At 38.0% G+C, this 15,188-nt stretch overlaps 1 protein-coding gene across 2 annotated transcripts in view; it reads right to left on the bottom strand.

Annotated features, from left to right (window-relative positions):
- Nucleotides 1–15,188, bottom strand: part of TOX3 (TOX high mobility group box family member 3) — an 85,646-nt gene that overhangs the window by 10,307 nt on the left and 60,151 nt on the right. The window contains exon 3 of one of the 2 annotated variants that reach the window (XM_029911752.1): nucleotides 13,221–13,475. In XM_029911752.1, coding sequence (XP_029767612.1) covers nucleotides 13,221–13,475 — 255 coding nt within the window. The remainder of the gene's footprint in view (nucleotides 1–13,220; nucleotides 13,476–15,188) is intronic. The other variant, XM_024208733.2, reaches the window with a different exon arrangement.

Below are 15,188 nucleotides of genomic sequence, written 5' to 3'. Positions count from 1 at the left end.
CCAGCCTCTCTCACTTCCCTTAGAGCACCAAATAAGTGCCTCTTCTACATTAACACTGAATCTAGGGTTCTCTTGTTTTTGTGCTGATACCCACTGTGGAAGCCTCCTTCAATTTGCAGAATGGTCCAGCACATAGCTATGGGATCATGGATGTTTCCAGTGCCAGAGCACACCAAGTTGTGGGAGAGCAAGGCTATCTGTCACACAAAACACCCAACCATACCTAGTAGAAGTACTTCACTGGGGTCCAACACAGATGCACTAATTCTAGCCTCCAAATTCAAGGTACAGATGCTGGGATCTCAGAACCCGCCACGAGCGCCCCCACATTTCCCGTGGTCTACGAGTTACTGCCAGCTGGGCTGCTCATCCCTGCTGGGCTTCATTTCTCTTCTTATTTCTCAAATGCTTTTATTATCTCCCACCTCCAAGAAAAGGAGCCTAGTTCCTTAGAGATGAATGTGTGTGCCAAAAAATGAAGCACTTGATATAGAAATGTTTAAACCATCAGACTGATTAGTTGAAATGCCTATTTGCTTCAGGGCACCTTTCTGTGAAATTTACTACCGCTAACTATAGGGTCACTCTGATTTAGAATTATATTGACAGTGGCATCTGGAAGTCATTCCAAGTCTTTTTTTAAGGGATATCACTTTCTGTATATTAATTCAGTCCTTTTGCTTTACAGACACTGGTTTACTGCATTAAGAAAAAAAAATTGCTGTTAAAACAAAGGTGGAGATAATCAGAATTCGCTTTCTTTGTGGGTCATGCACAAAGCGGTTTCTAGGAAGTATTCTACCTCTAAAAGACTAGTTTTCCCTCGCTTCCTTGCTGTTACACAAAACCATCTTTCACAGTCTTTATACCAAAGCAGCAGAATACGAAGCCCTGGGTTACAAATGATTTACTCTAAGTTTTGTCATTTTGGTTGTCTCTGTGATTTTATTGAAACTAAATTCTCTTCACTTTGCACTGACTCAGAATTTAATTTTATATACAAGCCCGTGAATTGTTAACTGTTCCTTCTTTTGAGATGTTTGTGTGGGAGAGGGGGAGTTCTCTTTTTTCCTCTTTGTATTTTTTTATTATTCCCTTCCCTGTTTTGCCTCAATAAAAATTTAAGTAAAAACACAAACTGGAAAGTAAGTAACATTTCATAACTGGAAATGGCTAACTGGCATCAAATAGAAAGTCTGATATGAAAAAGAAAATATTTTAAATGTTAATTTCTGGTTCTTATATTCTGATTTGGTAAAAAATAGTTTCTATTGTCATGTGACAACCATCAGGAATACATTTTCTGCATTTATATTCAAAGTTATATTCCTAATATATGTATTTAAATAGCATAATGAATGGAGTGTGAATGCAATTATTATTTTGTGCATATATGTCATTGTGAATTTCAGTAGAATACTGTACATAACTGTGCATGCAGAGGAGATTTCAGAAAAGGAAGTGGTAGAGCTTTTTGTATTTTTATAATGGTCTGATGTGATGGTATTAAGATATGGGATATACACAGTCCTAATTGTTTTGGTTTACAGCCTTGGTGAATCCCTTCTGTGCTTGTAAATCAACTTGAGGACACCATTATCATGTAAACTTCCACCAAAATACCTTAATTATTTATTTTTTTCTCAAATATTTTAAACATGGTGGTTTCCTTATCAGTAACACTTCTGATAGATTTCAGAGTGGTAGCCATATAGAGTCAACAGAATCAGTAACATTTCCTTCACTATCTAGAGAATTATGAGAAACTTTCACATATCAGGAGTATTCATGGAAAGAACATAATCAGTGTTTGGATTACGGTGTCTATGTGATATTTTAATTCCATTAGTACTTGAAACACTGACAAGTGAAACAGCAAAGCTCACATATTCAGAATACATCTTTTTGGAATAGTCAAAATAACAGATAATACTATGTGCCCATTTCTAGAGCCTTGCACAGATACAAAATTTGTATCTGCAGCCGAACCACAATCTGCAAAAATGATCCGCCGATGCGGATATCCACAGATTTGCAGGGCTCTACCAATTTCGTATTATGAATGTACATGGGGTTCGGTGTGGTTTTTTATTTGAACTGTGCACAACTTTCATAATGCATCTGATGAAGTGGGTATTCACCCACGAAAGCTTATGCTCCAATACATTTGTTAGTCTATAAGGTGCCACAGGACCCTTTGTTGCTTTTTACAGATCTAGACTAACAAAGCTACCCCTCTGATACTTAACTTTCACAATGTAACTCAAAACTTAGATCAGGTTTGCCAAAATATTCATGAACCTTTTAAGATGAACTGAATCAAGTTTTGAGTGAACCTGGTCTGATTTATGGTTTTGAGTTGAAATTGGGCCATACTCCTTGGTTCTAACCCAAAAATGAGACAAAACACAAGAGTCCAGTAGCACCAGGGCTAAATCAGGTTTGAATATCATAAGAATTCAGGTATCGGGGGTAGCCATGTTAGTCTGTATCTACAAAAACAACAAGGAGTCTGGTGGCACCTTAAAGACTAACAGATTTATTTGGGCATAAGCTTTCGTGGGTAAAAACCTCACTTCTTCAGATGCACTGTCAGGACTGAGTCCAATAGACATTTTGTCTATATAAAGATACAGGACCAAGATCAAACTCTGAACTTGTGGGTCATTTTTTAAAGGAAGGATATGGTAAATGTCCCCAGAAAAGTATGTATTCCAAATCCTACACTTATGTGTGCAAATTACTTTGTGGGCATACCAACTACCCCCTTGAAAGTTGACTAAAAACATTACGCATTGTATTGCCCTTCAGATTTGTCACTGTCAAGATAACATAAGCCGATGTAATCCAACTGATAAATTTACTTCAATATAAAAAGCAAAACCATCGGTTGTTCCTATCTGTACATTACTCAGATTTTGTAAGTCAGCATCTCTCTAAAGGAAATCGTCCATGCTCTCTCTCCACAACTGCAGTATAGATAAAATAATCCATTAATCAAATTTTTATAAGATTTGAATTTGTCCATCAAAAAAAAAATCATACTAACAGGATGCTTTTATCTGTCATAGATTCAATCCTTGTTTTATGAAATACAACACAAAGTTTTGCTCAGTATTGCCACCATTCAAGAAGTATTCATGTTTTCAAATATACAGATTAGTAAAATACCAGCCCAACTGTGGTTGCCAGCATCTCCTGTTCCACAGCCATGAGCCACAGTCTCATGTCCCTGGAGAGAGGAAAGTTTAGCTTTGTCCCACAACAACGGGAAAGGATAAATGACCATCTCCATTTACAGGGAATTAAGGCTGCAAGATACATCTAGAAGTTCCTCTGGACAGATAAGACATGCACAGGTTCTTCTACCTGAAAACACTTAGGCTGTTTTAAATCTTCTGGTCTAAGTGCACTACAAGTCTCTCAGGTCAAAAAGCCACTCTCCCTTCCACTCATACAGGCACAGTTCATCTCCCGGAGATCTCAGTAAGATCACATATCTCCCCATCATTACACGCCTGCAAGGGAGAAAGTTTTGGATATATCTCAGTTCCTTTCTAACACAAAAAGCAGACAAAGGAGCAACTGCTGAATCACCCCTAAATCTAGGTGAGTGTACCCTTCTGTCGGCCTGATCTCACATATCTCCATGTCACACCTCCTTATGGCACAGAATTTTTTTATATGCCTCCCTTCACAAACAAAACATGGGTTAGGAGGTGTGGCCAGCTCTCCCTACAGTCTGGGAGAGAATGTGTTTTAACTCCCTACTTCTAATCCTATGATCCATTCAGTTTTCTCTGATTTTTTTTTGAGTCTGGCTCATGAACTGTCTTTCAGGCTTGGGCTACAGCATGACTGTGGTGGTCCCTCTGGTAGCTCAGCTTCTCCATGTAGTCTTGTGTGTGCTGCACAACCTCTGCCAGCATAGACAGTCAATGTGGGTCCACCCAAGTCTGCAACTCTTAAGCATACGGCCTAAAACCAATCTATAATTTCTTTCACTGACTAATATTCAAGCTTGAGACACCAAGTCACCTCGTAGGTTAGTTGCTAGGTGAAGTAGTGCAGCCACAACTCTGAGGAAAAGAACTTCCCCCAGAAATGCTGCTGGTACTTCTCCTCAAAGTTCCTAACCCAGTCTAGGATGGCAGCCAGTGAAAATGAAGGTAGTCAGTGGCAGCGTTCTTACCAAAGGCCAGCAAAGAACTTGGAAAGGAGCAAAATGGACATCCCAGGACTACTCCCAGGCAACAGCAGTGTCCATCTGCTCAAAGGTGACCAGGCACCGTCATCATTCAGTCCCATCTTGAACAGAGAAAAGATGATGGCTATTGGTAGCCTGAATGGTGTGTCTGGAACATTTGGTCCTGGAATTGCTGCTGTTGGACTTGGGCTGCAGACTGGGCTTGCTACTATTCTTAGAACTATCTTGGTTGTTCTTGTTGGTCTGCTGCGGCTTATCATCATCTAAGCCCAAGTCTACACTAGTGGGGGGGGGGGGGGGGAGATCGACCTAAGATACGCAACTTGAAGTCCGCGTATCTTAGGTCGACTTACCTGGCCGTGAGGACAGCAGCGAGTCGACCGCTGCTGCTCCCCCGTCGACTCCGCTTCCGCCTCTTGCGAGCTGGAGTTCCGGAGTCGACGGGGAGTGCGATCGGGGATCGATTTTATCACGTGTACACTAGACGCGATAAATTGACCCCCAATAGATCGATCACTACCCGGCGGGTAGTGAAGACCTGCCCTAAGTCAAGACTTCCTCCAATTTTCCTCTTTTATACCACTTTTGCAAAAAGATTTAAAAAAAATCACACCTTAAACCACATGTGATAGTTGCCTTTTCCAACTACATTTCAAAAGCAATCCATACATGGTGTAGATCCCACTTCTGTCTTGGAGCTTGGTATATTAACACAGAAATTAACAAGATAACAAATTCCGCTCACTCCTTCACTCCACAGAACTCATCCGAGGCTTGGCTGCTCCTAGACTGCAGACTTTTCTATATATTCCTATTGTGCCTATCACAATATTGTCTCAGCCTGGTTGGCCTAAAGGCAGTCCTGCTATATTCATATTAAATAATTAATTTATCTTCTTCAGTATTCAACCACAACTTAGATCCTTCCTCTCTCTTTCTAGAAAGCCCCTCACATATCTGGAAGGGTAATAAGTCACCTGCACCAGTGACTCAGCAAAACCCCTTAATATTTACTAGAAGCAACATCACCAGCTCACTGGATGGGTGTCTCAGGCAAATATTGCCAATCTGTATCATATTGCTGCTACTTAACTCATTCTAAGGTTTCTATGATATGGTAGGAGTCCATGTTGACTAATGGATCCTAAATGGGTATTCTCATTTCAATATACTCAGTTTCCATTTTGCTCTGAGTTGCATCATTTTGTATGATGCATTTGGTGTTTTTGTTTGTTTGTACTGTAACAAGTTCACTAGCACCTGGATTTGTTAAATTTGTATCAAGAGGAGAGGAAGGAGGAAACACGTCTTATAGCAAAGAGACTTTTGTCTACATTGAAACATACAAAATTAAAATGGCATTGAGGGCATAATAAACTAGAGTCTGAAAAGACCAGTTAGATGTTTTAGTCCATCACCAAGATAGGGAAGGATTGTATTTGCTTTAGTATTGTGTCAAACTGCAGTGGTTGTCTGCTGTAGCTGGGATTGTTACTGTAAATTGAGTGGGCTATATATACTGTTTATTTCCACTTCTAGAAATCCCAAAAGTTGTTCAACTGAGCTTTGAACTCAAATCTGCAGGTATAAAACCAATTATCATGATTCCAATGCACACTGGTATTGCAAAGCCTTATGTGAGGGTTCCTTCCCAACTCTGAACTCTGGGGTACAGATGTGGGGACCCACATGAAAGACCCCCTAAGCTTATTTTTACCAGCTTAGGTTAAAACTTTCCCAAGGCACAAGTTCCACCTTGTCCTTGATCGCTGCCACCACCAAGTGATTTAAACAAACATTCAGGGAGGGCCATTTGGAGCCCTACTTCCTCCCAAAATATCCCCCCAAGCCCCTACACCCCCTTTCCTGGGGAGGCTCGAGAATAATATCCTAACCAATTGGTTACAAAGTGAGCACAGATCAACCCCCTGGGTCGTTAGGACACTGAAAAACAATCAGGTTCTTTAAAAAAGTTTATTAAAAAAAAAAGATAAAAAGATATTAAAAAAATCTCTGTAAAATCAGGATGGAAGATAACTTTACAGGGTAACAAAAAGATTCCAAACACAGAGGATTTCCCCTCTAGGCAAAACTTTAAAGTTACAAAAACAGGGATAAACCTCCCTCTTAGCACAGGGAAAATTCACAAGCTAAAACAAAAGATAATCTAACGCATTTCTTTGCTATTACTTACTATTTCTGCAATACTAGATGCTTAGTCCAGATATGGCTTAGGGCGATGTATTTACCCTGCCCTGGTTCCTTTGCTGACTCCAAGAGAACCAAACAAAGACACAAACAAAAACCTTCCCCCACAGATTTGAAAGTATCTTCTCTGATTGGTCCTTTAGGTCAGGTGCCAACCAGGTTATCTGAGCTTCTTAACCCTTTACAGGTAAAAGAGGAATTAACACTTTACATGGTAAAGAGGGATTTTATGCTACCCATAGCTGTATGTTTATGACACCTTAACTGAGAATTAAGGGTCTACTCCTCCATGGTGCTAAGCATCTTTTGAAAGGCGCTGAATACACACAACTCTCACTGACTTCAATGAGAGCCAAAGGCATGCAGCTTCTTGCAGGATTGGTCCCTAAGAGTACCCTTTAGTTTTAGTTACACTTAGTCAACAGCAATTATTTATTTTGAGATAATGTCTGTGGGTATTGTATTTCTTGAAAGGGGTGACTATAAAAACTACTATTCCTAAAGTACAACTCAAGAATAAAACAGATTAATACTGTTTATCTTAATCTGAAATTTAGTGGCCCACAGTTTCTTGAGAAAAAATCAAATCACTGAAAGTAAAAGATCTCTTCTGGTGAGAAATAGCCACTGTTCCTATAAATGAATAATTATCACCTTCCAGAATTAGTTGTATTTTTTCCTATTAAGGATGGCAATAAACATGTTCATAACAATAACAAGGGCTTGTTTTAATAGAACGTTCCAGGCATTAAACACATTAATGACCCATGAAATAACTGTTTTATCTGTAACACATTAAACAACATAGGTATAACTCTGTATTAATTGAAAACCTACTTCTTTCTCTCAAAATATAAAATTATAAACTGAATATTAAAAAAGATTACATGGAAGTGTCTTTGTAAATGAAAAGTAAAGATATAAATTAGAGGTATGCAGTCATGTGTGGTGAAGTAATTGCCTGAAATGAAGACTTTTTTTTGCCATTTAAACTAGTTTTTTTTTAAGCTTTAATTTTGGCAATTTTGAGTTAATCTAGTCACTGAAAAACTAAATTAGCAATTTGGGATTAAATACAGTAAGATTCAGATCTTTAAGTAAAAAGCACCACTATTTTGAGATGTTTATAACATTTACTTCTTCCGTTGACGTATTTACTGCCCTCTAACAGGATAAAAATTGCAACTAAATTCTTTAAGGCCATGACATCGGTTCATTGTTTATTTAAAAGTCTCTTCTTATTATCTCAGTTAGAGCCACCATCATTTTTTGATTTTTGACCTCAGTCCCACATTTAACTTGTAACATAATTAAAGATGAGTTTATTCCAAAATGAATTAAGTGTATCTGGGCAGGATCCTAAATGTAATCAGGGTATTGTCACAATCATAAAGCTCAAATAGGATCAAATCCTCACCAAACAGAAAACACAATTTCTCCAACAGTCAGTAAAATATATGGAGCAATATATGTAAATTAATCAGTTTGTTTTTGTAAAATCTATACTTTTCTGGATAAAAAAAATCAGATTGAAAAGAGAAAATTACTTTACTGTCTGTTTCTTGGATATCAGAAAGAGAATTTCGAAATTCATCAAAGCTAACCTTCTGTTATGTACAACAGGCTAAGCTGAAAAGAATGTTAACAAGTTCAATTTTCATTCAATCAGCACTACTGCTCTCTGAAATGTTTCATTGCAGGAAAGAAATAAAAATAATCTATATGGTAATTATGAGGATGAATCCCCCAGTAACTTTCAGCTACATGAAAGGTCAGTTCTATTCAAGATATTTTATCAGTCCCCTGCACATACTCCTGTCCTGTCATTTTAAATCTGAACAGCATTTTATTTTCCCATTTACAGCTACCTGCAGAATTAAGTACTTAAGCCAAATAAGAAAAAAAAAGAAAGAAAGAAAGAAATGTTGAACGCTGGCAAAGGCTATAATAGCATGGAGATAAATCGTTCAGCTGCTCTCTCTCAAGCCTCTGGGGCTGCAGATTTTTCTTCTCCTGGTGCACTGTGGGTATTCAAAACTTGTTCAACATGATTTCATTTCATTTCAGGCACTGCCTGAGAAAACTAAATTACAGAATCAATCATACAGAAGGTCAGAGTGAGACTTCATTACAAGTATTGCATGCTTGCATGAATATCTTTCATTTATGACTGACCCAATATGTCACAATAGCTGTCTAGTAAAAATAATCCACTTTCTGAAATTGATGTACTACTGATGTCAATGCTACTCAGCAGGCTGGGCAGATTATAGAGAGGTGTAAAAAAAAGGAACGCTCAGGAGCACAAGTTGTAGTTTTATAGAATTGCCATCTTTTGTAGATTAAAATAATTTTTCAGATGATCATCTAAACAGACAACAGAGCCTCAGTGTAAAATGTTTTTGCCAGAATATTGCTACTGATTTCTACTTATTTTGAGTCAGATATTTATAAGTTTAGTATCTGCATCATGTAAATCAAGGGTTTCTTTGAAGTCAAAAAAGCATCAACATTCCATTTTTCATTAATACATTTTTGAATACTAGGATTTTATTTGCATATTATTAAAATGTGACTGTTAATCATACTGCGCTCCTTTTATCTCCCCTTTTTTGTTGCTGTTGTCTGTTTTTAAATGTAATAGCATGCATTTAAGTAAGATAAATGTATTGTGGTTGTTGCCAATAATAATGAAGCTAATCAGCAATGTGACAAATTGTCACTCTTTTCTAAAGCAAAACCAATGTGACAGGGTAGGAAATCAGTCCCAATACATCATAACCTATCTTGTTCTTAATAGCATGAACAATTGTTAATCCATCAATACAATCTTTTAATAACTGCTAGACCACATTTATTCTGGTAATAAACATCTTGCTTGCACTTTGCATGAACTGAAGAATATAAGTAATAATAAATCAAGAATATAATGTAAAGTATTATTTATTATTTTTCTGGTCCTCCTATGGGGAGTATCTGAGGAGCCTGTAAAAGTATTATGATGTAGCTAGCCAACTCTGTACCCTAAGGGAGACATAGGAGAACCTTGACATAACCTATTTTTAACCATGCCTCTGGCGATTCCGCATTCAAGTTTATAGGTGAACATGTCAGGTAGTACATAGAACAAAGCCAAAGACACACTGTATTAATCATAATTCTGTCCAAGCACATTTTATTTTTTCAACATTTGTGATTTAAAATCTCATGACATTTCTTCAAGGTGAAATTCTACTGGACTTTTCAACAAGGTAAGTCTATATCAAGCTAAAATAACTATCACTTACAGTAAGCTCTCTAATAATTCAGAAAACGACCAATGAACTTGATGTGGTTCATCTCAAATTATTTTAACTGTTCGTATTCAGCAAAGGAAACTACTGCTTGTTTTTCAGTATCTAGAAACTCCTTTTGTAATTAGCCATACACTATCAATGAAGCATTAAAGTAAGACTACCCAAAATCACTGCATAAGAGCATTGTTCTGTAAGTGTATATGATCATAATTATTTTATAGCCCCATCTTTAGTTCTGTCAGATATAGTAAATTCAATTGACCACGAAATGAAATTTCATAGTCAAAATGCCTCCTTTACATTTTTTTTATTGCTGTAATAAAGTTTTTATAGCTCCCAGGCAAGGTAATTCATGAAATGTCTAATTTAAAGATGAATTCTAATATTATTAATAAATATTTACCAGTTTAATAAAGTGCCCATTTTCAATATAAAATATGATATACTGTTTTCATTATCTATTTTCAGAATAAAGATGAACCATTGGGAATGTATCTGAATAGCAGATAGAGATAAAGGAGTTTTGGGAAACCTGCATGATGACCATTCTTTATTTTTTATAGATCCTTAAGCTACCCAGTGTTTCTGGAGAGGGGAAGAGTTTGGTTTAAGAAGAAAGGGGAGAAAAAATGTAATCACTTAAAAACATGGGCTGGCTCTCCCACAGTAAAACCCACAAGGGACAGTCCTGGGGAGGAAATCATCACACAAATCCCCCTGCAAAGTTCCTCCCTGGTCAGGCCATGGGACCTACCCCACAATTCATCATCAGCTACCTAGTAAGGCAGCTCCATTAGAGTACAGCTTCCTCAGCACCACCTGAATTGCAGGTGGGGGGAGGGGGGTTTGGGTTGACAGTCTCCTCAGAAAATCTCAGAGGGGCTAGTGGGAGGATGAGGTGTGTGCTTGCCGAGGTCTCCTCCTAGCCCACCAGGAACCAATCCTGCACCAATGAATCAATGGGAGCTATGGTATCAAATTCAATGGGCACACAATCAAGCCCCCAGTGTCTACTCCTTCCCCCAGAGTGGGCTCTGGAAAAGGAAGGACGTGATTCTGCAGAAGCGTAGCTAACCTAGTGTGGGGGGGAGGGGGGGGAAGGGTCCAGTGGAGAAGAAGCGATCCAATCAGAGGGTCTCTTCCATAAGCAGATCTGAAGGGGATCACCCAACACCATTATTTGTAGGGAATCACAAAATATGAAAAATGGAAAATTAAAAGACAAATCCTGGTTACTTCGTTCACACAATCCAACTGGTAACACCAAGGGGAAGTATGCAGGATGTGGTCAAAAACATTCTATTATTTGTGCCTGAATTGGTTGCGGTGTGTTAACTATATACCCATACAAATCACAACAGTTCAGGATTCCCTGCTTCTTGGGCACATAATTCCCTACTTCTACTCCAAAGCCTGAGACGTTATTAAACTTTTTTTCTCTGGTTTAATCACTCCTTGTGCTCAATACATACACAGGCAGGGTGAGATCAGAGGAGAGGGATCGTAGTCTGAAAGTTATGACTCCTGGCCATGGAATTATTTGGACTTTCTGCCTGCTCAGCAGTGAGATGCTTTTATTTATTTATTTTTAGCATTAGCTATTTATCATGACCTTAATGGGAACATTCAAGTTTGCAATGAAGCCAGCAAGCTGTAATGGGCTTTCAGCTAGAATGGAGAAATCCAAAGAAACATGTGCTGCACATGTATTTGTAATTTTTTAAATTATTGAATCTCTGGAAATCCAATCTTTCCATGCTTTACCTTATCTGGAGTGTTTAATTTAAAAAAAATAAGACAATTTATATAAAACTGTAAACTGACAATATGACTTGCTTTCTTCTAGACCACCAGTAAACCTGTATTTTAATTTCACCACACTAAGCAGAAGCTCCTAGAAAACTGCTAATCTGACTAAATAACTATTAGTTGTATAACATATCTGTCTAGCTGTATATATAGCCATTCTTTATTATGAAATGCAGAAACTAATTCAAACTGTAGCCATGGAGTTTAAATTGCTAAGTACAGTAAATTTACCACTGAGATTGGAAATAATTGTGGATCTGATAGCCTAACCCCAAAACCACTCAAAAAATGGGACCTATAGGAGAAAAAACTACAAGGTTCCCTTTTATAGAGTTCCCCGCCAGATCAAGAAGTGAGATTTGAATCTCTATACATTGGAATGAGCAAACAGTGTGGGCAATAAAATACATGGACCCTGCAAGCTACATGCAGATCTACTAGACACCATGGCAGTCTGTTTGAGGAACTGTGTCTTCTGACAGTTCCCCCTACAACTTTCCCAGCCATATGGTCAGAGTCATCCTGGCCAGAGACTCCTCAACCCACTGCTGTCTCAAGAGACTTCCCACTAAAGTGGGAGTTTTACAGCATGAAAAGGCTCTGTAGAAAAGTTAATATACCTTAAGGCTTTACTAATTTTTTAGTGGATTCTGATTGTTGGGGTTAATGGTGTACCTATCACGCTGGCCGAACTTTTCCCCACAGTCAGATCTCTACCTTGCACCCCATCCCCACCCCACCCCAGGCTTTCCAGAGGCCCAGGGGTAATTGACGCCTGGCCTCAGCCTATCACCACTCCCAGGGGCATGCACAAGCAGAGCGCCCCTGTGTTTGCGGATCCTCAAAGGACAATCGTATTCTGTATTTCCAAGCCTAATCAAAATACTGAAAATAAACTCAAGTTATTAATTTAAAAAGATTAAATGCAGGGTCCTTAGAATAACTCCATGGAATATACATACATAGTATAGTCAAATATTTCCTTTACTGTCGATAGGTTGGTTCAAAAGGGAAAGGAAATGAAGAAACGTTCTCTGTATTATGCTAGCAAACCATCCCCTGGTACTGTCAAGGCAGTTCCTTACCTTCCACCCAAAACATAGCCAAATAATTCCCTTAGAACTTACTGGCCTAACACAGGAGGAATTTTTACAGGGGAAGAGCCAGTTCCATCAATTCTATAGGACAAATTCTGCCCTCAAAAGTGCGGATATAGTTCTCATGAACTTCCTCAGCAGTCCTGAGTGCATTCAGTGGTCGAGTCTGGCCTATGGACATGGGTTTCTAAATCCAGTCCCAGATTGCAAATTCTTATGTTAACACTATTACCAGGCTGGTTCCTTTATTGTAAGATAGAGAAATCCATTCATACGCAGCTCAACAATACATGGTTTATTAATAACAAAGCCCACATTCCTGAATAGTTACCCTTAAACATTTTCCAGTTGCCATAGTGAAGCAAATAATGCTATTCCATTAGTTGTAGTATTTCCTACCATATGTAAAGTGCTGCAGATACGCAGGTAATATTATCTATTTAATACTGGCAAGTGTTTAAGGGTGACTACTGTTCTACTACCTCAGACTGATATTTTGAGAGGTCAATGAAAATAGGTATTTTTACATGTTACAAAAATCTGCATTTCTATGTTTTGACAGGTGCTATTAATTCACTGAAAGATACAAAGGACCATGCCTACCATATGCAATCCATTGCTGTGGATTACACCATCTTGCTCCACAAGATTTCGTGATATTGTAATAGAAGGAAGATCCAAGCTCTGTGGAGGAAACTGGGGTGTAAATTCATTTCCTTGTCCAGGCAGCTGGTCGCCTAGACCCTGAAAGGGCAACAGTATATCTGCCATTCCCAGCGTGGGGTCTGACTCAGGAGGGGGCGTAATTGGTGGGATCTCAAACTCTTCATCTCCAAGGCTTGGAGTATGGAATGTCTGCTAAAAGAAAAGAAAAAGCAACCATATTAGAGTGTACCATTCTAAATATCCATTTTTGGATTTGCAAACCAAAGGAATTCTGGATTATTTAGCTCTCAAATGAAAACTCTGAAAATAACAAATTTTATAAGTTTCATATACATAGGGCTTTGTGGATAATTCTGATTAAAGATTTAAGTCTCATTATCATATGGTTTTAATGGAGTATCGGTATTAACAGTTTTTTAATGCGTACTTAATTAGCAACATCTGTCTTTGTTGTTAGACTGAACATCAGCCACACTGGATTTGACCGTATAACAAATTGCCACTTTATTTATATGTTTTTGAAATAGCATCAATGGCTTACATTATTCTTATGCTTCATAAAATACTGACAATTTTGTAGCACATACACTCCATTAATCCAGTACTGAACACGGCACATCTTTTGTTTCCTTTTTACAACTAACAAACATGAAATATTATAATTCAGTTTTCAATTTCTTTTCTATTCCACCCACAAAGTATAATGGACCCCTTTACAGAAGGGTTATTATTTGGAGTACAGACATTTATACAATAGCAATGGTGATTATAGTAGCTTCCAGTGTTTTTTGAAGCAAGCCAGCATGTTTGAACAGTGGATTTTTTTATTAAGTAAACACCTGTTAAGATGCCTGGAGCAGAACATTTACTGCTAGTTATCTGCAGGGTTTGTGTGTGTATGTTTGTGTGTGTGTCTAAGATAATCTTTACTCAACTACAGTCTGGATCTGGCCTCTACATTGCTGACTTTTATTTGAGGGGGGAAAAAAAACTATGCTTATTCAGATTTCTTTCTTGTGAGCTAAATGAATTTCTGTATATTACTTCAGGTCCACTGCTGCTTAATAATAGAAATCTAATACTTGAAATTAGGCCATTTCACATGTACCCAAATCAGGACTATCTCAATCAAACTGGGCAGCTGGCAATCCTAAAATAGGCACTTTGTCTAGTTTTGAACACGCAACACTGCTCTGGGATTTATTTGTTTGTATTAGTTCAAAATTCTAGTTGAGAGGGGCAAAAATTGTTTCATGTATTATTTACATTGTTTGAAAGAGTGTCTTAATTCCAGTTTAATTTTAAAATGATATGTTCAGTGAAAGATCTCATTAACTGCTGTAAATTGTCATCCTTCAAACTGTTAATGATGATATAAATTAATAACCGCTTGAGAGAAGATGGAAACTGAAACACAAGTAAAACCTTTGCTTGCATACAGAACCTGTCAGCTGTCATTATTGGTCTCTCACCAGAAATGATGAGGTCCCAGACTGCTACAGTCTGCAGGAGCATAGTGAGAGAGTCTGCTGAGACTCTAGCAGTCTCGCTTGATGCAGAATATCGCAACTTAATTCCAGATTTGAAAGCTGGTCCTGCATTAGGGAGACATTTGACTTTCATTGCCATGTTACAAAAGGCGCACATTTTCTTACTGTGGAGCTCTGAGTTCACAAACACAAAGGATGGATTGGCCATGAGAAGTGGTTGGCTAATGAACATAACCCTATGGCTGCATTTGCAGTTATTTTGGCACTAATGTGGTCTAGTAACAGATGCAACTGTAATTTGTGACTCATTTGCTACCCCATTACTGCTTAATGAAATCTAACATATCACATTAACAATACGGATAAACACTCATTCTTGATATGTGGCATTTGGCTGTTTTCATTACCACTGTAA

Source organism: Terrapene carolina, unplaced genomic scaffold (genome assembly GCF_002925995.2).
Source record: "Terrapene carolina triunguis isolate 2854851 unplaced genomic scaffold, T_m_triunguis-2.0 Scaffold130, whole genome shotgun sequence".
In the NCBI taxonomy this organism is placed as follows: domain Eukaryota; kingdom Metazoa; phylum Chordata; order Testudines; family Emydidae; genus Terrapene; species Terrapene triunguis.
This window is presented reverse-complemented; position numbering and strand designations above follow the sequence as displayed.